This window comes from Taudactylus pleione, unplaced genomic scaffold (genome assembly GCF_031769625.1).
Source record: "Taudactylus pleione unplaced genomic scaffold, aTauple2 ptg000043l, whole genome shotgun sequence".
Taxonomy (NCBI): Eukaryota; Metazoa; Chordata; class Amphibia; order Anura; family Myobatrachidae; genus Taudactylus; species Taudactylus pleione.
In genome coordinates this window covers 9,712,846-9,736,317 of record NW_028284445.1, presented here as the reverse complement: position 1 = coordinate 9,736,317, position 23,472 = coordinate 9,712,846, and the positions used below count along the sequence as shown (strand labels likewise).

At 44.8% G+C, this 23,472-nt stretch overlaps 1 protein-coding gene across 1 annotated transcript in view; it reads left to right on the top strand.

Moving 5' to 3' along the window:
- Positions 1–23,472, top strand: part of RXFP2 (relaxin family peptide receptor 2) — a 389,469-nt gene that overhangs the window by 360,067 nt on the left and 5,930 nt on the right. Inside the window, exons 16-17 of the mRNA XM_088460250.1 lie at positions 20,657–21,067; positions 23,178–23,396. Coding sequence (XP_088316376.1) covers positions 20,657–21,067; positions 23,178–23,396 — 630 coding nt within the window. The remainder of the gene's footprint in view (positions 1–20,656; positions 21,068–23,177; positions 23,397–23,472) is intronic.

Genomic DNA, 23,472 nt, shown 5'->3' with positions numbered 1-23,472 from the left:
TCAGTGACTAAGTCACTGCAGATCACAATGCACAGTACTAATTCCCTGGAGAGAGTTAAAGTGAATGAAGATAAAGTACCAACCAATCAGCTCCTGACATTTTTCAAACACAGCCTGTAAAATGACAGGAGCTAATTGGCTGGTACCTTATCTCCATCCACTTTATCTCTCTAAGGCTTAGTACACATACCCCCTTAGTGTCGATATTGCATGTGCGTGTGTGTGTCCGCCTACATACTTACTTAGAATGGATTTGTTATTATCCTCTTCCCAAAACACACAACATTACAGCAAGAAAATATCCACAAGATAATTAACATTTAAAAACATACTGCACACATATATAAACACACTGGATTTAATGTCCGGCGTTGCCTGCCTTTCTTTTTCATTTGTTTAACCTCTCTCTCTTTCATCTCTCTCTTTTCCACCCCGTTTCTCCTCTCCACTTTTCCCTTCTTATTCCATCTTTCACATCCCGCTCTGTCTCTTCTCCATATCTCTCTTCTCCCTAAACTTTCTTTTTCTGCAATCCCACTACTTTGTCTCTCTCTCTTCAACAGAGGGTGATGGGAGTTACAGGGAGGGTGATGGGAGTTACAGGGAGGGTGATGGCAGGGACACTGAGGGGGAGTTACAGCGAGGGTGAAAGCAGGGGCACTGAGTGGGGGTTACTGGGAGGGTGAGGGCAGGAACACTAAGGGGGAATTACAGCGAGGGTGAAGGCAGGGGCACTGAGGGGGGGTTACAGGGAGGGTGAGGGCAGGGACACTGAGGGGGGGTTACAGGGAGGGTGAGGGCAGGGACACTGAGGGGGAGTTACAGCGAGGGTGAAAGCAGGGGCACTGAGGGGGGGTTACAGGGAGGGTGAGGGCAGGAACACTAAGGGGGAATTACAGCGAGGGTGAAGGCAGGGGCACTGAGGGGGGGTTACAGGGAGGGTGAGGGCAGGGACACTGAGGGGGAGTTACAAGGAGGGTGAGGGAAGGGACACTGAGGGGGAGTTACAAGGAGGGTGAGGGAAGGGACACTGAGGGGGGAGTTAAAGGGAGGGTGAGGGCAGGGACGCTGAGGGGGGTTACAGGGTGGGTGAGGGAAGGGACACTGAGGGGGGGTTACAGGGAGGGTGAGGGCAGGGACACTGAGGGGGAGTTACAAGGAGGGTGAGGGAAGGGACACTGAGGGGGAGTTACAAGGAGGGTGAGGGAAGGGACACTGAGGGGGGAGTTAAAGGGAGGGTGAGGGCAGGGACACTGAGGGGGGTTACAGGGTGGGTGAGGGAAGGGACACTGAGGGGGGGTTACAGGGAGGGTGAGGGCAGTGACACTGAGGGGGAGTTACAGGGTGGGTGAGGGAAGGGACACTGAGGGGTGTTACAGGAAGGGTGAGGGCAGGGACACTGACGGCGAGCTACAGCGACAGGGAGGGAAGGTACAATAAGGGGGGTTACAGGGAGGATGAGGGTAGGGACCCTGAGGGGGAGTTACTGGGGGGATTGTGGACAGGGGGACTGAGAGGGATTTACATTTAGTGCAGCCTATTAGGTGAGTTTCAGGGCACCACGTGGAAGCTAAGGAGGGGCTCTAGACTGCACACCCTAGTAGTAATGAAAGTTGCTATCATGCTGAGATTTCAATGTGGCATATACAAAAAACAGTTGCAGATGCACTATGCGATCATTACTGTATACATATAAATTTATAATATAGAATTTCAGAGGTAGTTTGCATATCAATGGCCACTGATACGGGCCTGCCCACCAGCGTCAAGGTCACCTCATTGAGCAGGTCCCCCAAAGTACACTCCAGTCCAAACCAAAAAAATAATTATTTTCTGTGTTTGTGAATTGTGTGCGCAGTAGCCGCACATGCATCAACAAAGTAGTGCCAAGCGTGTGCCTGTGTCATAAGTAAAGGGCCGGCTGGCTTGACCGTTAAAGGGTGCTGTAACCCCCAAAGTACACTCCAGTCCAAACCAAAAATAATTTTTTTTTCTGTGTTTGTGAATAGTGTGCGCAGTAGCCACACGTGCATCAACAAAGTAGTGACAAGCGTGCGCCTGTGTCATAAGTAAAGGGCCGGCTGGCTTGACCGTTAAAGGGTGCTGTAACCCCCAAAGTACACTCCAGTCCAAACCAAAAAAAAAATTATTTTCTGTGTTTGTGAATTGTGTGCGCAGTAGCCGCACGTGCATCAACAAAGTAGTGCCAAGCATGCGCCTGTGTCATAAGTAAAGGGCCGGCTGGCTTGACCGTTAAAGGGTGCTGTAACCCCCAAAGTACACTCCAGTTCAAACCAAAAAAATAATATTTTTTGTGTGTTTGTGAATTGTGTGCGCAGTATCCGCACGTGCATCAACAAAGTAGTGCCAAGCGTGCGCCTGTGTCATAAGTAAAGGGCCGGCTGGCTTGACCGTTAAAGGGTGCTGTAACCCCCAAAGTACACTCCAGTCCAAACCAAAAAAAAATTATTTTCTGTGTTTGTGAATTGTGTGCGTAGTAGCCGCACGTGCATCAACAAAGTAGTGCCAAGCGTGCGCCTGTGTCATAAGTAAAGGGCCGGCTGGCTTGACCGTTAAAGGGTGCTGTAACCCCCAAAGTACACTCCAGTCCAAACCAAAAAAAAAATAATTTTCTGTGTTTGTGAATTGTGTGCGCAGTAGCCGCACGTGCATCAACAAAGTAGTGCCAAGCGTGCGCCTGTGTCATAAGTAAAGGGCTGGCTGGCTTGACCATTAAAGGGTGCTGTAACCCCCAAAGTACACTCCAGTCCAAACCAAAAAAAAAATTATTTTCTGTGTTTGTGATTTGTGTGCGCAGTAGCCGCACGTGCATCAACAAAGTAGTGCCAAGCGTGCGCCTGTGTCATAAGTAAAGGGCCGGCTGGCTTGACCATTAAAGGGTGCTGTAACCCCCAAAGTACACTCCAGTCCAAACCAAAAAAATATATATTTTCTGTGTTTGTGAATTCTGTGCGCAGTAGCCGCACGTGCATCAACAAAGTAGTGACAAGCGTGCGCCTGTGTCATAAGTAAAGGGCCGGCTGGCTTGACCGTTAAAGGGTGCTGTAACCCCCAAAGTACACTCCAGTCCAAACCAAAAAAAAATTATTTTCTGTGTTTGTGAATTGTGTGCGTAGTAGCCGCACGTGCATCAACAAAGTAGTGCCAAGCGTGCGCCTGTGTCATAAGTAAAGGGCCGGCTGGCTTGACCGTTAAAGGGTGCTGTAACCCCCAAAGTACACTCCAGTCCAAACCAAAAAAAAAATAATTTTCTGTGTTTGTGAATAGTGTGCGCAGTAGCCGCACGTGCATCAACAAAGTAGTGCCAAGCGTGTGCCTGTGTCATAAGTAAAGGGCCGGCTGGCTTGACCGTTAAAGGGTGCTGTAACCCCCAAAGTACACTCCAGTCCAAACCAAAAACAATTTTTTTTTCTGTGTTTGTGAATAGTGTGCGCAGTAGCCACACGTGCATCAACAAAGTAGTGCCAAGCGTGCGCCTGTGTCATAAGTAAAGGGCCGGCTGGCTTGACCGTTAAAGGGTGCTGTAACCCCCAAAGTACACTCCAGTCCAAACCAAAAAAAAAATTATTTTCTGTGTTTGTGAATTGTGTGCGCAGTAGCCGCACGTGCATCAACAAAGTAGTGCCAAGCATGCGCCTGTGTCATAAGTAAAGGGCCGGCTGGCTTGACCGTTAAAGGGTGCTGTAACCCCCAAAGTACACTCCAGTTCAAACCAAAAAAATAATATTTTTTGTGTGTTTGTGAATTGTGTGCGCAGTATCCGCACGTGCATCAACAAAGTAGTGCCAAGCGTGCGCCTGTGTCATAAGTAAAGGGCCGGCTGGCTTGACCGTTAAAGGGTGCTGTAACCCCCAAAGTACACTCCAGTCCAAACCAAAAAAAAATTATTTTCTGTGTTTGTGAATTGTGTGCGTAGTAGCCGCACGTGCATCAACAAAGTAGTGCCAAGCGTGCGCCTGTGTCATAAGTAAAGGGCCGGCTGGCTTGACCGTTAAAGGGTGCTGTAACCCCCAAAGTACACTCCAGTCCAAACCAAAAAAAAAATAATTTTCTGTGTTTGTGAATTGTGTGCGCAGTAGCCGCACGTGCATCAACAAAGTAGTGCCAAGCGTGCGCCTGTGTCATAAGTAAAGGGCTGGCTGGCTTGACCATTAAAGGGTGCTGTAACCCCCAAAGTACACTCCAGTCCAAACCAAAAAAAAAATTATTTTCTGTGTTTGTGATTTGTGTGCGCAGTAGCCGCACGTGCATCAACAAAGTAGTGCCAAGCGTGCGCCTGTGTCATAAGTAAAGGGCCGGCTGGCTTGACCATTAAAGGGTGCTGTAACCCCCAAAGTACACTCCAGTCCAAACCAAAAAAATATATATTTTCTGTGTTTGTGAATTCTGTGCGCAGTAGCCGCACGTGCATCAACAAAGTAGTGACAAGCGTGCGCCTGTGTCATAAGTAAAGGGCCGGCTGGCTTGACCGTTAAAGGGTGCTGTAACCCCCAAAGTACACTCCAGTCCAAACCAAAAAAAAATTATTTTCTGTGTTTGTGAATTGTGTGCGTAGTAGCCGCACGTGCATCAACAAAGTAGTGCCAAGCGTGCGCCTGTGTCATAAGTAAAGGGCCGGCTGGCTTGACCGTTAAAGGGTGCTGTAACCCCCAAAGTACACTCCAGTCCAAACCAAAAAAAAAATAATTTTCTGTGTTTGTGAATAGTGTGCGCAGTAGCCGCACGTGCATCAACAAAGTAGTGCCAAGCGTGCGCCTGTGTCATAAGTAAAGGGCTGGCTGGCTTGACCATTAAAGGGTGCTGTAACCCCCAAAGTACACTCCAGTCCAAACCAAAAAAAAAATTATTTTCTGTGTTTGTGATTTGTGTGCGCAGTAGCCGCACGTGCATCAACAAAGTAGTGCCAAGCGTGCGCCTGTGTCATAAGTAAAGGGCCGGCTGCTTGACCATTAAAGGGTGCTGTAACCCCCAAAGTACACTCCAGTCCAAACCAAAAAAATATATATTTTCTGTGTTTGTGAATTCTGTGCGCAGTAGCCGCACGTGCATCAACAAAGTAGTGACAAGCGTGCGCCTGTGTCATAAGTAAAGGGCCGGCTGGCTTGACCGTTAAAGGGTACTGTAACCCCCAAAGTACACTCCAGTCCAAACCAAAAAAATATATATTTTCTGTGTTTGTGAATTGTGTGCGCAGTAGCCGCACGTGCATCAACAAAGTAGTGCCAAGCGTGCGCCTGTGTCATAAGTAAAGGGCCGGCTGGCTTGACCGTTAAAGGGTGCTGTAACCCCCAAAGTACACTCCAGTCCAAACCAAAAAAAAAATATTTTCTGTATTTGTGAATTGTGTGCGCAGTAGCCGCACGTGCATCAACAAAGGAGCAGCGCCAAGCGTGCGCCTGTGTCCCATGAGTAAAGAGCCGGCTGGCTCATTTCATAAAGGCTGGTGTAACCCACAAAGTGCACTACTCTCCAGCAAAAATAAAAAAATATTTTCTGTGTTTAGCCGCACGTATATATCAAATCGATATAACATAAATGGAGGACCAAACTTTCTCCGATAAAAATAAAATAGAGAAAGATCAAGAACCACTTCCTCCTAGTGCTGAAGCTGCTGCCACTAGTCATGACATAGACGATAACATGCCATCAACGTCGTCTGCCAAGGCCGATGCCCAATGTCATAATAGAGGGCACATACAATCCCAAATGACAAAGTTCAGGAAAATGACCTTGAAAAAAACATTTAAATCATCTGAAGAGAAACGTAAACTTGCCAATATGCCATTTACGACACGGAGTGGCAAGGAACGGCTAAGGTCGATCCCTAGTATGTTCATGATTAGTGGTTCAGCTTCACATGACGATGGAAGCCCTCCTCCCACTAAAAAAATCAAAAGAGTTAAGCTGGCAAAAGCACAGCGAAGAACTGTGCTTTCTAAGAAGATATCACAAATCCCCAAGGAGAGTCCAAGTGTGGTGGTGGTGGTTGCGATGCCTGACCTTCCCAGCACTGGACGGGAAGAGGTGGCTCTTTCCACCATTTGCACGCCCCCTGCAAGTGATGAAAGGAGCACCCACAGTCCACTTGCTGATATGCAAATTGAAGATGTCACTGTTGAAGTACAACAGGATGAGGATACTGGTGTAGCTGTCGCTGAGGAGGAAGTTGGCGAGGAGGATTCTGATGGTGATGTGGTTTGTTTAAATCAGGCTCCGGGGGAGACAGTTGTTGTCCGTGGGATGAAAAAGCCCATCACGGTCATGCCTGGGCAGAAGACCAAACATTCCACCTCTTTGGTCTGGCAATATTTCTATCCAAATCCGGACAACAACTGTCTTGCCATATGTACCTTATGTAAAGGTGGAATAAGTAGGGGTAGGGACGTTAACCACCTAGGAACATCCTCCCTTATACGGCACCTGCAGCGCGTTCATAATAAGTTACTGTCAAGTTCAGAAACTTTGGCTAAGACCGTAAGCAGTCCAGGGACACCTAAATTCCGTTGTCCTGTTGTATCCAAGCACCTGCAAACCACACCGTCAACTCCCTCCTCGTCAATTTCCTCCTTAGTCAGGATCGGAAGTAGTCCTGCAGGCCATGTCACTGGCATGACTGACTTTCCTATCCGGGATTCCTCTGGAGGATCCTGCATTGCTACGCCTCCTGCTGCTGCTGCTGCTGTTGCTGCTGCTGGGAGTCGTTCATCATCCCAGAGAGGAAGTAGGAACACCACTACTTTTACTAAACAATTGACCCTCCAACAGTCCTTAGCGAGGAGGATGAAGTACGACAGCAGTCATCCTGAAGCAAAACGTATAACTGAGGCCTTGACTGCTATGTTGGTGTTAGACGTGCGTCCGGTATCCGCCATTAGTGCAGTGGGATTTAGACAATTGCTGGAGGTAGTGTGTCCCCGGTTCCAAATCCCGTCTAGATTCCACTTCACTAGGCAGGCGATACTGAGACTGTACAGAAACGTCAGAAAAAGTGTCCTCAGTGTCCTGAAAAATGCCGTTGTACCCAATGTCCACTTAACCACGGACATGTGGACAAGTGGAACAGGGCAGACTAAGGACTATATGACTGTGACAACCCACTGGGTAGATGTATCATCTTACGCAGCAACAGCAGCAGCGTCACCAGTCGCAGCATCTCAGAAACGCCAGCTCGTTCCAAGGCAGGCTACGCTGTGTATCACCGGTTTCAGTAAGAGGCACACCGCCGACAACCTCTTAGAGAAACTGAGGGAAATCATCACCCAGTGGCTTACCCCACTTAGACTCTCCTGGGGATTTGTGATATCTGACAACGCCACCAATATTGTGCGGGCATTACATCTGGGCAAATTCCAGCACGTCCCATGTTTTGCTCACACAATAAACTTGGTGGTGCAGAATTTTCTGAAAAGCGACAGGGGCGTGCAGGAGACGCTTTGGTTGGCCCGAAAAATTTCAGGCCACTTTCGCCATTCAGCGACTGCGTGCCGAAGACTGGAGCGCCAGCAAACACTCTTGAACCTGCCCCGCCATCACCTGAAGCAAGAGGTTGTGACGCGGTGGAACTCAACCCTCTATATGCTTCAGAGGATGGAGGAGCAGCAAAAGGCCATTCAAGCCTATACATCCACCTATGACATAGGCAAAGGAGGGGGTATGCACCTGACTCAAGCGCAGTGGAGAATGATTTCCGTGTGGTGCAAGGTTCTCCAGCCCTTCGAACTTGCCACACGTGAAGTCAGTTCAGACACTGCCAGCTTGAGTCAGGTCATTCCCCTCATCAGGCTTTTGCAGAAGCAGCTGGAGAAAGTGAAGGAGGAGCTAAGACGGAGCGATTCCGCTCGGCATGTGGGACTTGTGGATGAAGCCCTTCATTCGCTTTGCCAGGATTCCAGGGTGGTCAATCTGTTGAAATCAGACCACTACATTTTGACCACCGTGCTCGATCCTAGGTTTAAAGCCTATGTGGTGTCTCTCTTTCCGGCCGACACAAGCCGTTCAGCTGAAGCGGATCGTGACACGTCAACAGCTCCTTCTTCATTTTCTCCTGCAACTGGGGCTGCCAGGAAAAAACTTAGGTATCCTAAGCAACCCGCTGGCAGTGATGCAGGGCAGGCAGGACCAAGTTTGGACATCTGGTCCAGACTGAAGGACCTGGCAACAATTTCTGACATGTCTACTGTCACTGCATATGATACTGTCACCATTGACAGAATGGTGGAGGATTACATCGGTGACAGCATCCAAGTAGGCATGTCAGACAGTCCATACCTGTACTGGCAGGAAAAAGAGGCAATTTGGAGGCCCCTGTACAAACTGGCTCTATTATACCTGAGTTGCCCCCCCTCCAGTGTGTACTCCGAAAGAGTGTTTAGTGCAGCCGGGAACCTTGTCAGCGAAAGGCGTAGGAGGTTGCTTCCACAGAATGTGGAGAAGATGATGTTCATCAAAATGAATTATCAGCTCTTCCAGGGAGACCAGCCTCCAGAACGTACAGAGGGACCTGTGGTGGTGGATTCAAGTGGGGACAAGTTAATACTTTGTGAAGATGAGGATGTACACACTGAAGAGGGTGAGGAATCGGTGGATGAGGAGGATGAGGATGACATCTTGCCTCCATAGAGCCAGTTTGTGCAGGGACAGATTAATTGCCAGCTTGTTTTGTGGGGGCCCAAACGAACCAATCATTTCAGCCACAGTTGTGTGGCAGACCCTGGCGCTGAAATGATTGGTTTGTTAAAGTGTGCATGTCCTGTTTATACAACATAAGGGTGGGTGGGAGGGCCCAAGGACAATTCCATCTTGCACCTCTTTTTTTTCTTTGCATTATGTACAGTTTGGGGCCTAGTTTTTCAAACTGCCATCCTGTCTGCCACTGCAGTATCACGCCTAGATGGGTCACGTGTTTGTGCCGCCCACTCGTGTCGCTTAGCATAGTCATCCAGCTACCTCGGTGCAACCTTTTGGACATAAAAACACTATTGTGAGGTGTTCAGAATAGACTGGAAATGAGTGGAAATTAAGGTTATTGAGGTTAATAATAGCATAGGAGCAGAAAAACCTACAAATTCTGTGATTTTAGCTGTTTTTATGCTTTTTTTCAAAAAAATACAGATCCAAAACACAAAACCCAGAACCCAAAACACGGAAGGGTGGTTTTGGCAAAACCAATCCAGATCCAAAACACGAAGAAAGATCCAGATCCAAAACCAAAACACAAAACACGAAAAGTGGCCGGTGCACACCCCTAATATATATAAATATATAGACTGTGTGTATATATATGTATATATATATATATATATATATTCCAAGGGTGAACCGGCACTCAAAAAATAATAGAGATATGTGCCAGGGTGCCTTCTGTAAGTGTCCAATATTCATGCAAAGAATCAGCGGCACTCCTGGACTGGTATCATAAGCAAAAAAAAAGGTTTAATACATGCCAAACTGCCGACGTTTCAGAGCCAGACACGGCCCTTTTCTCAAGGCTGGCATAACAATATTAAATATATAAACAGCAGACATAAACACTGCTGAGTCTTACCTTTAAATAGCGGTGTGTTTCCTGTGTGCCGGCGCCGGCCAGGACAGGCAGGGGGAGGGGTTGGCGCGCACGCGGCGGCTCCTGTCCTCCATGGATGACATCACTCCAAAGCTTGTTGGTTGTCATAGAGACAAACCTCAAGCTTGGTATACTGTCTGTCTGGCCCGCGTCAGCTACAAGGAGAGACAAAGAAACATATTATGTTACATGCATGCAATAAACTTACATATAAATATCAGTCGCTTAAGCTATTAACTATGAAAAATACATACAAACTAACTATATATAATATATACCATAGACTAGAACAGCTATAATGATAAACTACAGGTAAGTCATCCTAACCACACTTTAAGTGGTTACTCAATACAAAGTAGTGTCTGAGGCGTAACGATTGTCTTTACAAAAATACATTAAGAGACAGTTTCTCATTAAGTCCCGCAGGATGGATCGTATTTAATTTGTGTATCCAGGACGCTTCGAGACGCAGAAGTTTTTCGCCTCTATTTCCTCCCCTTAACGTTGTTGGAACATGATCAATTAAAATATGTTACAAAGCAGACAAAGGGTGGTCAGCTAGCAAAAAATGTCTAGCCACAGGTTGCTCAGCCACTTTTTTTAGTAGGGCTGATTTAATGGCCGATCGGTGTAAAGCCATATATATATATATACTGTATGTATATATAAGGGCCTCTCTAGTTGTGATGGCACTACCAGTCCCAGCACATCTAGTTGGCAAGTTGTGCTGGAACTTCTTGTATCTTCTAAGCTGGACAGGCAATTAGTAGCCTCATGGTAGGACCCCCAGACTTTTTACCTACACATAGGTCCAGGTGATTCTGGTTACCAGGGGAAGTCTCCGGAAATATGTGTCAGCGTAGCCGCTGCAGAGATCACTCACTGTATGCTGACAGCGAATGTAGAGCAAGACCACGCGGGACAGCTGGAAAGTGTAGTGGAAGAGGAGGTACCTTGGTCCTTCCCCTCACCCAGTGGTGCCCTGCCCCCAGCTAAATTATTGTAGTCGTCATGGTGAATGATCTGCCCGAGTCCGACACCTGGCCTGAGCGTGAGTGTGCGGACTGTGGAATTGTGGAACTGATGCGCTGGTAAGGAGTGGTCCTGTGCACACACGGACCACCCCTTGCTTTCACCAATTGTATGGTGCTGAGGAGACATGCACATGATGTTCCCTGGCTGCCAATTAGAAGGACTTCAAGGAAAATCAGTGCGGCTGACGGCTGCGCTGATTATCCTTGCTACACAAATTGAGTGGCCTGGGAGCATCCTCTGCATGTCTCCCGGCCGCTAGAAGTTTTTATGTATAAAAGCATAAGGCAACTGGCGACCCCATAACACTGAAATTATACCGGCCCGGGAGGCAGATGGCACCCTGCCCCCCGGCCCAGCCTGCCTCTGGCCACAATAACCCCATTCAGGTTATGCCACACAGAGCCCATTCAGGTTATGCACACAGTAGTGCCCCTTATACACATTATGTCACACAGTAGTAGTGCCCCTTATACATTTTGCCACACAGTAATGCCTTTTACACTACACAGTAATGCCCCTTACACATTATACCACATTATATCCTTTACAGATTATGCCACATAGTAGTAGCACCCCATATAACACATTATCCCACACAGTAGTAGTGCCTCTTACACATTAAGCCCCCCCCAGCAACTCGCCTCCCCGTGTCCCTCCTGCAGCCTCTCGGCTCCCCCTGTTTGCCATCAGCAGCCAGCAGGTGTGGATTTGAGGTCGGGCCACAAGCTAATTACAGATGGCACACCAGCAGGCAGTGGCAGACATGGACAGACATCACCGGTGTAATTTTAATCTGGCACTGGTCATGGGCCAATCGGAGCTCATGGACCAGCAGCCAATTAAGAGCCACCACTACTGATTGGCTGCCAATCTACAAGCTCTGATTGCCTCAGGACTGGTGGCGCTGTTTCTCCATGACTGCCTGCCAGGGCACCAGCTGTAATCAGCTGGCGGGCCAGCACCAAATCAACATTGCTGACACCCGGGCCCCCCCTCGACGGTCCTAAATGGACCGACCCATCTTGTGTGTGTCACTGGGTGCAGGGAGAGTGGCGGGTCACAGAGGCAGCTCGGGCACCGTAGCAGTTGCACCCCTTGCCCCCACGGTAGTTACACCACTGTTTGCACGCATGTTAGCAAACAGTGGGGTCCTTTTCAGGATCAATGAAATGGGATTATAGGCGAGGACAATGTGAACAAATAAAGGCTGCAGGTCTACTTCAGGGTCCAGTCTTCAACCCGGGCAATGCCAGACACTAGCGCAAGTAGGGGGGTTTCTGAGTACCTAGAACCCCTCCCCCTATGCTGATCCATCGCCACGCAGATCCTTTTTCTAATTTCTTTATATTGGGTGAGACAGAGAACATTGTCTCCATCTCATATGGCTACCTTTTGAGCGCCAAATGGGGCAGTGATTGGAGCTGTCGCGCATGCGCAGCAGCTCTTGGAGAAGCCATGGAGATGGCCGACTCCAGCTCCACCTAGGCTGCTGCTCCCATGCGCCTTTGAGTGTCAGTGACTCAGTCACTACACTCCAGTCTCCTCCTCTTCGGCTCTGGGCAGAGCAGATAAGACATCTGCAATTAAAATGGCATAGTGGGAGGTCTGAATCTGTATATACATATGTATGTATGCATATATATGTATCCACACACACACATGTACATATACACACACATGTGTATATGTACATGTGGCTTGCCTACCCTCCCGATTTTGCCGGGAGCCTCCCAAAAATTGGGTGCAGCTCCCGGCCCCCCGGAAAGGCAGGCAAGCATCCCGGCAGCCGCCGATCCCTTGTCCCGGCCATGTCCCCCCTCCCCCCCCGTCCTGCCAATATGGCTGCTCCCTCCCGGAAGGAGCAGCCAGAAATTCAGCAAGTATTATATATATACATGTGCAGCAGGCATAGACAAAACGTTTTTTCGTAACTGAGTGCCAAGAGGATATATATAAGAAAGAAATCCACAAGGTGCAGCAATACAGTCAAATAAAAGATACTCAGACGGCAGTAATAGAAGTGGAAACGTTTCAGTGCCTATATATTGTGGCACTTTCGTCAGAACAAAGTAATACAACAGAATCTTACCTTAAACGCACGCAGGTACACCCAGTGCTGGCACACTTCCGGAGTCGGGACACAACACCCGTTCTGGTGGCGCATACAAAGTGACGTCATCACCTGATGAGTAACTACTATGCTCCCAATACCAAGGTAACATATAAACAATCTATAGAAAAAACATACACAGAATAAGCACATAATTAAACTCATACCTAACGATATTCATCAGTATAGGTTTCTAGATTACACTAGAGGCTGGCAATGATCTAATTCAATAGTTTATATAAAAATATAGAAAACATGAACATATATAAATATTATGTCAGCTGAAAAATTACATATCAGACTACAAACATCCCGTATAAATAGTACTATAACCGACTGAGGCGGATATGATGCCTATATCTTACATAAAATGCTGGAGACCCAGGTGATCATTAAGTTCCTTGGGTACAAAAAAATCCATTTAGTCTCACAACGCAGCAATTTAGCTGCACGATTACCACCACGGATAGACACAGGTATGTGGTCAATCATACGGTATCTTAAGGATGCTAATGTATGTGCTGCTTGACAGAAGTGACGGGCAACAGGTTGCTCACTGGTACCTATGCCAATAGCGGTACGAATCGCTGACCTGTGGGCTGTCATACACTCTTTAAACGTTCAGTCTTACCTATGTAGGACAACCCACAAGGACAGATAATTTGATAGACGACATATTTCGAATTGCATGTAAGCCGATGCCTGATGTAGCATGTTTTACCCATGTGTGGGTGTTGGAACGTATTGCCAGGAATCAAGAATTGGCACGTAGTGCAGGAGCATTTAAAGCACCCCAATTTTGTATGTAAATAATTACCAGTAGATTTTTTGATACCAGTTATATCAGTTTTAACCAACATATCTCGTAGGTTTTTACCCCGCTTGTAGCAGGGCATAAGTTTAGTATCTGACAATGGTAGGTCATGATCTGATTGTATCAGTGACCAAAATTTTTTAGCAACCCGATTGATACCATCACTAACTGTGCTATATTCCATGACCCAAGGCAAATTCTGCATGTTATACCCTACAGCATTATTAGCTGATAACTTATCCCTATCAATATCAAGTACTTTTTGTTTAGCCTCCTCTAATAAATTAACAGGGTATCCACGTACTATAAATTTGTTACTCATTATATCCATTTCTTGCTCAGCAATATACAGATCAGATGTGATCCTTTTGATGCACAGCAATTGTGAGTATGGTAACCCACGTTTAAGTGGTGGCGGGTGGAAACTATGCATATGGAGGAGATTGTTTCTGTCCGTGGGTTTAGAGTATAGCCTAGTAGATACAATGCCATCATTCAACAAAATCTGCACATTCAAAAAGTTGATTAGACTATCACTAATGACATAACTCAATTTTACAGCATGTTCTTTTGCATTGTGTGTCTCAATGACAGAAACAAACTCTTCCTTGCTACCCTGCCCAAAAATTAAGAAGTTGTCAATATAGCGCCAAAAATCACTATATGCTCGGAAATTATGTCATCATCAAAGAAAATACCATTTTCAACCTGAAACATGTACATGTTGGCATAAGATGGGGCCACACAGGACCCCATCGCACAACCAACACATTGGAAGAAGAACGTACCATCATATAAGGAGAAATTTTTAGTCAGGATCATTTCAAGCAATCAGAAATCAATATCTGGACCACAGAATAGCGGGTGCCCTGCAACAAAATCTTTAATTGCAGCAATACCTGCACTATGTGGTGTAACAGTGTACAGGCTATTCACATCAACACTACATAGCCATATCTGGTTATCAAATTTCTGTAGGGCACTAAGTTTCTTGGGTAGCGTAGTAGTATCTAAAAGATATCTTGGATGTTGTTGTATAAAAGGTTGAAACAGTGAATCTAATAACAATGCAGCTGGTTGTAGTAATGAGTTTCTAGCTGCAATAATGGGGCGACCGCATGGTTTTACTAATGATTTATGTACTTTTGGTGTAGTATAAAGTACCGGTACCACTGGGTGTGATGGAATCAAAGAATCAAATATTTTTTTAGGAATAATAGGATTGTCCAGTGCAGATCTTAAAAGTATCACCAAATCTTCTGTGAACTGTTTGGTGGGGTCCTTAGATAATCTAGTGTAGGTAACAGTATCACCCAGTTGTCATTGGATCTCCTCTTTATACTGATATAAATCCTGCACAACCAGGGCTCCCCCATTATCAGCAGGTCTGAGGATTAACTTATTATTGGCCGACAAATTCCTCAAAGCCATTCATTCAGCTTCATTAAGATTCTGCCTAGCTTTAGGTGATTTCACAACATGTTCGTTGGTCTTTTGTGTTAATAATCTCAAGAAAGTCTTAATTGAAGCACTATGTGACTGTGGATCAAAAGAGGATTTTGGTAAAATCTTACTGAGCTGTGGCGGTAGTGTATATTCCATAGGTATTTGAGGTGGATTTTTATAGAAAAATACCTTCCTTTTCAGCTGTCTGTTAAGCTGGTATTGTTCGGTTTGCCATTGGAGTGGCTTCATGTGATTAGTACACACAAATGACAGGCCCTTTGTTAGTACCTTAGTCTCAGTGGGGGAAAGATCATATGAAGAAAAATTGATAACTAAGTATTCCGTGGTCGCGGAGGCCGTCCACCACGTCCCCTGCCTTTTCCACTGATGGTCACGTCTGGTGAATTTACGGTATCTCCTCCTCCTGGTCCCTTTGCTCTCGTGACTATCCCTAAAGGGCGCTCACCCATATTTCTCATGCGGGGGGGTTCAGAGTCACTGGCCGTCGATGTATATTCAGAGGATTCTTTATCCACAGGTGGTCTATTTCTTCTCCGAAAAAACAGTATTTTGTAATCACTCCTCTTAGTATTGTCTGTCCAACGGTATACGTTATGATTGTCATAATCCAAGTCCACCTTGGTTTTTTTGTCGGTTTTGAACTTAATTAAGTCACGTTTGTATATCTGTAGTTGATTGTTCAATTTATCATACCAATTGACTGAGGGATCATTTTCCAACATTGGTTTGTGCACTACCTCAAATGCTGCTATTTTCTCTTTAAGGCCATTCATCTCTTTGGTGGATTGTTCAATAATCAACAAAATTAAATCCATTGAGCATTTGTTAAGTATCGTCGCTATTTCTGACTCGCAGCCCATGTGGGATTTTTTTGGCACGATGGTATTCACTCAAAGTATTGCAATGATAATAGTAATCAATTTCTTTGCGCCTAAATTTCAACAGTTTACGATAAACGTCATCAAAAGAAGTAGCTTCAACTTGTTCAGCTAATACTTCTTTGTAAAGTATGCCTTCAGCATCAGTCTCTGAGTAACTATGTAAATCACCCACTGTATAAATTGTATGATGAAATCCACTGGCCTCACTAGTATCCTCCATGTTGGCCATAATTGATCACCTCAGATATATATTGTTATAGTCTCATATCACAGAGAATATCTGTAAAAAAAGGGTCGCAATACTCAACATATGCTCAATGGATATAATTTTTTTGATTATTGAACAATCCACCAAAGAGATGAATGGCCTTAAAGAGAAAATAGCAGCATTTGAGGTAGTGCACAAACCAATGTTGGAAAATGATCCCTCAGTCAATTGGTATGATAAATTGAGCAATCAACTACAGATATACAAACGTGACTTAACTAAGTTCAAAACCGACAAAAAAACCAAGGTGGACTTGGATTATGACAATCATAACGTATACCGTTGGACAGACAATACTAAGAGGAGTGATTACAAAATACTGTTTTTTCGGAGAAGAAATAGACCACCTGTGGATAAAGAATCCTCTGAATATACATCGACGGCCAGTGACTCTGAACCCCCCGCATGAGAAATATGCGTGAGCGCCCTTTAGGTATAGTCACGAGAGCGAAGGGACCAGGAGGAGGAGATACCGTAAATTCACCAGACCTGGCCATCAGTGAAAAAGGCAGGAGACATGGCGGAAGGCCTCCGCGACCACGGAAAACTTAGTTATCAATTTATCTTCATATGATCTTTCCCCCACTGAGACTAAGGTACTAACAAAGGGCCTGTCATTTCTGCCTACTAATCACATGAACCCACTCCAATGGCAAACCGAACATTACCAGCTTAACAGACAGCTGAAAAGGAAGGTATTTTCTATAAAAATCCACCTCAAATACCTATGGAATATACACTACCGCCACAGCTCAGTAAGATTTTACCAAAATCCTCTTTTGATCCACAGTCACATAGTGCTTCAATTAAGACCTTCATGAGATTATTAGCACAAGAGACCAACAAACATGTTGTGAAATCACCTAAAGTTAGGCAGAATCTTAATAAAGCTTAATGAATAGCTTTGAGGAATTTGTCGGCCAATAATGAGTTAATCTTCAGACCTGCTGATAAGGTGGGGCCCTGGTTGTGCAGGATTTATATCAGAATAAAGATTAGATCCAATGACAACTGGGTGATACTGTTACCTACACTAGATTATCTAAGGACCCCACCAAACAGTTCACAGAAGATTTGGTGATACTTTTAACATCTGCACTGGACAATCCTATTATTCCTAAAAAAATATTTGATGCTTTGATTCCATCACACCCAGTGGTACCGGTACTTTATACTACACCGAAAGTACATAAATCATTAGTAAAACCACCCGGCCGCCCCATTATTGCAGCTAGAAACTCATTACTACAACCAGCTGCATTGTTATTAGATTCACTGTTTCAACCTTGCATAAAACAAAAATCCGAGATATCTTTTAGATACTACTACGCTACTCAAGAAACTTAGGGCCTGATTCAGAGTCGCTTGTAAGCGGCCGCTCGTTCGCTCCGAGCGATGTTTGCCCAACTGCGCATGCGTACAGATCGTTATACGCATGCGCGAACCAGTCAGTGCGGCCGAAATTCATGTGCTCGCAAAATAGCGAATGCCTGATAATTTGAGTGACAGAATGAGGCGTATGTGGGTGGTAACAGGGGAAGGTGCTTGAAAACGGGGAGTGGAGATCGGAACGCAGGCGCGCTTAAAGGTCAAAACGGGCGTTTTATGGGTGTGCATAATTAATACAACAGCGTCATTGACCACGTCACTGGGTTATTTTATAGCCAGAACTGCTCGCAAGATTGTGGTAGCAAAAACCAACCACAAGAATAGCGAGCAGTTCATACGCTGGTCGATGTACTCGACTAATCTAATAAATAGCGGACATGACGTAGGATGCGAGCGGCCAGGGGGCGTATTTTTCCAAAAAACGACCACAAGTTTTGTTCGCTCGTTCAGACCTAGAGGCGTGAACAGACCGCAAAGAGCGAACAGTTCATTTGAATAGCCACCCCTATTTTCTGGACGAGCGAGCGCTAATTGCGTCCGGCTCTGAATCAGGCCCTTAGTGCCCTACAGAAATTTGATAACCAGATATGGCTATGTAGTGTTGATGTGAATAGCCTGTACACTGTTATACCACATAGTGCAGGTATTGCTGCAATTAAAGATTTTGTTGCAGGACACCCCCTATTCTGTGGTCCGGATATTGATTTCTGTATGGCATTGCTTGAAATGGTCCTGACTAAAAATATCTTCTTATATGATGGTACGTTCTTCCTTCAGCATGTTGGTTGTGCGATGGGGTCCTGTGTGGCCCCATCGTATGCCAACATGTACATGTTTCAGGTTGAAAATGGTATTTTCTTTGATGATGACATAATTTCCGAGCATATAGTGATTTTTGGCGCTATATTGACAACTTGTTAATTTTTGGGCAGGGTAGCAAGGAAGAGTTTGTTTCTGTCATTGAGACACACAATGCAAAAGAACATGCTGTAAAATTGAGTTATGTCATTAGTGATAGTCTAATCAACTTTTTGGATGTGCAGATTTTGTTGAATGATGGCATTGTATCTACTAGGCTATACTCTAAACCCACGGACAGACACAATCTCCTCCATATGCATAGTTTCCACCCACCACCACTTAAACATGGGTTACCATACTCACAATTGCTGCGCATCAAAAGGATCACATCTGATCCGTATATTGCTGAGCAAGAAATGGATATAATGAGTAACAAATTTATAGTACGTGGATACCCTGTTAATTTATTAGAGGAGGCTAAACAAAAAGTACTTGATATTGATAGGGATAAGTTATCAGCTAATAATGCTGTAGGGTTTAACATGCAGAATTTGCCTTGGGTCATGGAATATAGCACAGTTAGTGATGGTATCAATCGGGTTGCTAAAAAGTTATGGCCACTGATACAATCAGATCATGACCTACCATTGTCAGGTACTAAACTTATGCCCTGCTACAAGTGGGGTAAAAACCTACGAGATATGTTGGTTAGAACTGATATAACTGGTATCAAAAAATCTACTGGTAATTTTTTACATACAAAATTGGGGTGCTTTAAATGCTCCTGCACTACGTGCCAATTCTTGATTCCTGGCAATACGTTCCAACACCCACACACAAGTAAAACATACTATATCAGGCATCGGCTTACATGCAATTCGAAATATGTCGTCTATCAAATTCTGTCCCTGTGGGTTGTCCTACATAGGTAAGAATGAACGTACCTTTAAAGAGTGTATGACAGCCCACAGGTCAGCGATTCGTACCGCTATTGGCATAGGTACCAGTGAGCAACCTGTTGCCCGTCACTTCTGTCAAGCAGCACATACATTAGCATGCTTCAGATACCGTATGATTGACCACATACCTGTGTCTATCCGTGGTGGTAATCATGCAGCTAAATTGCTGCGTTGTGAGACTAAATGGATTTTTTTGTACCCAAGGGACTTAATGATCACCTGGGTCTCCAGCATTTTATGTAAGATATAGGCATCATATCCGCCTCAGTCGGTTATAGTACTATTTATACGGGATGTTTGTAGTCTATGTAATTTTTCAGCTGACATAATATTTATATATGTTCATGTTTTCTAAATTTTTATATAAACTATTGAATTAGATCATTGCCAGCCTCTAGTGTAATCTAGAAACCTATACTGATGAATATCGTTAGGTATGAGTTTAATTATGTGCTTAGTCTGTGTATGTTTTTTCTATAGATTGTTTATGAGTTACCTTGGTATTGGGAGCATAGTAGTTACTCATCATGTGATGACGTCACTTTGTATGCGCCACCGGAACGGGTGTTGCGTCCCGACTCCGGAAGTGTGCCAGCACTGGGTGTACCTGTGTGTATTTAAGGTAAGATTCTGTTGTATTTCTTTGTTCTGACGAAAGTGCCACCAATATATAGGCACTGAAACGTTTCCACTTCTATTACTGCCGTCTGAGTATCTTTTATTTGACTGTATTGCTGCACCTTGTGGATTTCTTACATTATGTGCTATATATATAAAATCATATTATTCCCTTTAGAAACCCCCCTTTAGAAATGTTGCGTTTGTCCCTGCCTGGTATCCCAGCTAGTAATAAATTAACCAAACACGTTCACCTTTATAATATGACTTCCTCAGTAGTTTCTTACGTAAATTGGTTTTTATTCTCAGAAAAAATAGATAAAATAGGTAGATAAAATAAATAAATAAATAAATAAATAAATACTTATGTTGCACAAACCTTGCAGTGGTAGCCAAACACTCCCCGCCAATGTACAGTGGCTTGCTCAATGGTTTCTATTTTCCCAGATAAGTATGGCTTATCATTAATATTTATAATCATTATTTCTAGGCTCTAACAGCAGAAAGATGGCAACCATTGAGAATCTAGTGTTTGGCATAACACTGCACATTGGCCTTTACATAACAAGTTCAGATTTTAACACAATTTCCAGAGCACAGAGCTTAAAGGGACAAGTGATTCACAGCATTGCTTTCAATCTTTAATTTCTCTTTTATTGGCTGTGTACTTTCTTGCAACATCGCTCCATTATTACAATTTTATATTTGGGAACTTGTACTTTTTCCAACAGGTGCTGATTGTCTGATGGGGGTATATCTCTTTTTCATTGGCGTATTTGATGTTAAGTATCGAGGACAATACAAAAAATATGCACTTCTTTGGATGGAAAGTCCGCAGTGCAGAAGCCTTGGATTTCTAGCCATGCTGTCCACAGAAGTATCTGTTCTGCTTTTGACCTATTTGACTTTGGAAAAATACCTAGCCATTGTATTTCCATTTAGCAACATTCGCCCAGGCAAACGTCAGACTCTCGCTACCCTGATGACGATATGGGTGATTGGATTTATAATTGCTGTCATTCCATTTTGGAATGAGGACTTTTTTGGAAATTACTATGGAAAAAACGGGGTTTGTTTTCCATTATATCCTGATCAAACGGAAGAAACTGGTGGTAAAGGATACTCTTTGGGGATATTTCTAGGTAAGTTATGATTACATTGTTACAGTTCCATACCTCATTACTGTGTGTACATCGTTTGAACCCCTTCTGTCCCTCTTTTTGGGTACATATGCTTTACAGGGTCTTAATTTGTTATGTTGAATGTCATTGACATATCTATAATGGGTGCAGTGTGTGGTGCACACGGGTCTCTGGTTCCAGGGGGGCTCACAGCACACACCCTGCACCCATAATTATACAGCCTTTTACCCCATGTTTTGCGAATGTGCAGTACGTAGTCCCTAGGAATATGGCACAGACGCCATGTTCTCTGAGACCTGCGCATGGACAGTAGACTCTGTCACAAAGCCATTCAGAGAGAAAGTCAGCAAGTCCTATGTGTTTTATTATTTTCATGCTATATATATTGTTATGTTCTTTGCATACTGAATTTGCAGCTTAACAAGAGAAAATTGCCTTGCCAGGTTCCTAATATTAGTCGCAGGCTAAGGATATTTTATATGTTTGAGTTTTATGTTTTCATATTTTAGGATTTTTATTTTAATACTATTTTGTTTAAAACCTGCCACCTTTGTCAAATGTATTTGTTTTTCATTTACATTAGTGCTCCCCTACATTTTTAAAATACTCTTATTTGAACCCTGTTATACTGCACAGATTGCACTTGTCACCATGTATCCTCAAGAACCCCACAGTTTTGTGAGCCCTTAATCCATTAACCACTCTCATGGTGGTCTGCTGTGTGTAGTGCAGGCTTGCCTACCCTCCCGATTTGGTCGGGAGCCTCCCGAATATCGGGTGCCGCTCCCTAGCCCCCCGGAAAGGCAGGCAAGCCTCCCGGCTGCCGCCTGTCCCCCCCCCCCGACTACTACAAGAAACCCCCGCAGCGGGGGGCCAGGTGACGCGATTCGCGCTGAATCGCATCATCGTGGCTCCGCCCCCTGCTTCACAATGCCAATATTTTCAGCACTGTGAAGAGGGGGCGGAGCCACGGTGACGCGATCGTGTGGATGGGTTTGATGATTGTATAAGTACCGTACTGCAGCCTCTTACCCACCTGCTCACACATTGCAGAAGGATCTTGGCAACAACAGACAGGAAGTTTTATTTTGTTGTACAATCTGCCCCAGATTATCCAATCATGGTTTGATGGAGGGTGATGTGCATGCTAGAGGTGTCATGCTCTTGCTTGAGTTGTACCTGAGTCGCCTCCTAGGTTGATGGAAGGTGATGCTGCAGTGCCAGCGTGAGACAGGCTGCAGCTATGCCTACAGTCAGGTCACAGAGGTGTGCTGCCCCAGCCACTGAATCTCTGCCTTCATCCAGCTCAACCATAACAAAGGAGAGTCTGCTCTTGAGAACTTCGATTACGCTATAGTTAACATATAGTTTAGCCACCAAGAGGGCTATTGAGTCATGAATGCCCAAGACCAGTACCAGGAGAGGTATACATTTTCAGTGGGAAGTGGGTTACCCAGTGGTGGCGCTGGAGGTGAGGTGGTCATTGGCTGTATGGGGTTGAGATGGAGAATGGGGAGTCCCGGCAGTACTAGGGGTCTGCGTCCGCTGATGTCCGACACTGTGTAGGCGCCTTTTTGAAGACTTCAGCAAGGGCAGCGATCACTTCCCCTGCACCATCCCTTGAGTGGATTGTGGTGCTGCTTGTGATCAGTGCATTTGTCCTGATATGCCTCTGGTGGGAAGTGAGGTATTCCCCTCTCTTTTTGGGCACATCCCCATCCCGATTCTCAACTCCCAAATGTTGCGAGCTATGGATTGTGTATCAGGCTCAGGAATGCAAACATGAGATTTGGGGTTTCTGCAAAAATGAATTAATTGAGTGTTATTTCTCTAAAAGGAAATAATATATAGGTGTATGTTAGAACAATAGGATCCATTGATAATCCATATTATTGCAGCTTCATAAATGACCCTCCTTTTGTTCCATTATTTTAATTTTCCTTCATAATTCTTGTTTCCATGTAATGTTGTCCAGACGTAATTTTAGATTGTGACTGAGGCCCGCAGAACGGAATGTGGTGACAGTGCTATTGCGTTTATTTTTCCTTTATTGCACTCATTTTTTGTTTTACTTTTCTCATATTTTTGTTTTTTATGTATCCATTGACAGGTGTAAATCTTGTGGCCTTCATCATTATAGTGTTTTCTTATGTCAGTATGTTCTGCTCGATACAGAAGACAGCTCTAAAGACGTCAGAAGTCAGGAATCACATCCACATGGATGTTGCTGTCGCCAACAGATTCTTTTTCATAGTTTTTTCAGATGCCGTGTGCTGGATTCCTGTATTTCTCCTGAAAATCCTCTCTCTGTTTCGTGTAGAAATCCCAGGTGACTTAATTTGATGATTTAAACATTGCCTAAATTTTGTTAAAAGAGACATCATAGAACCTTTATCTTTACTTAT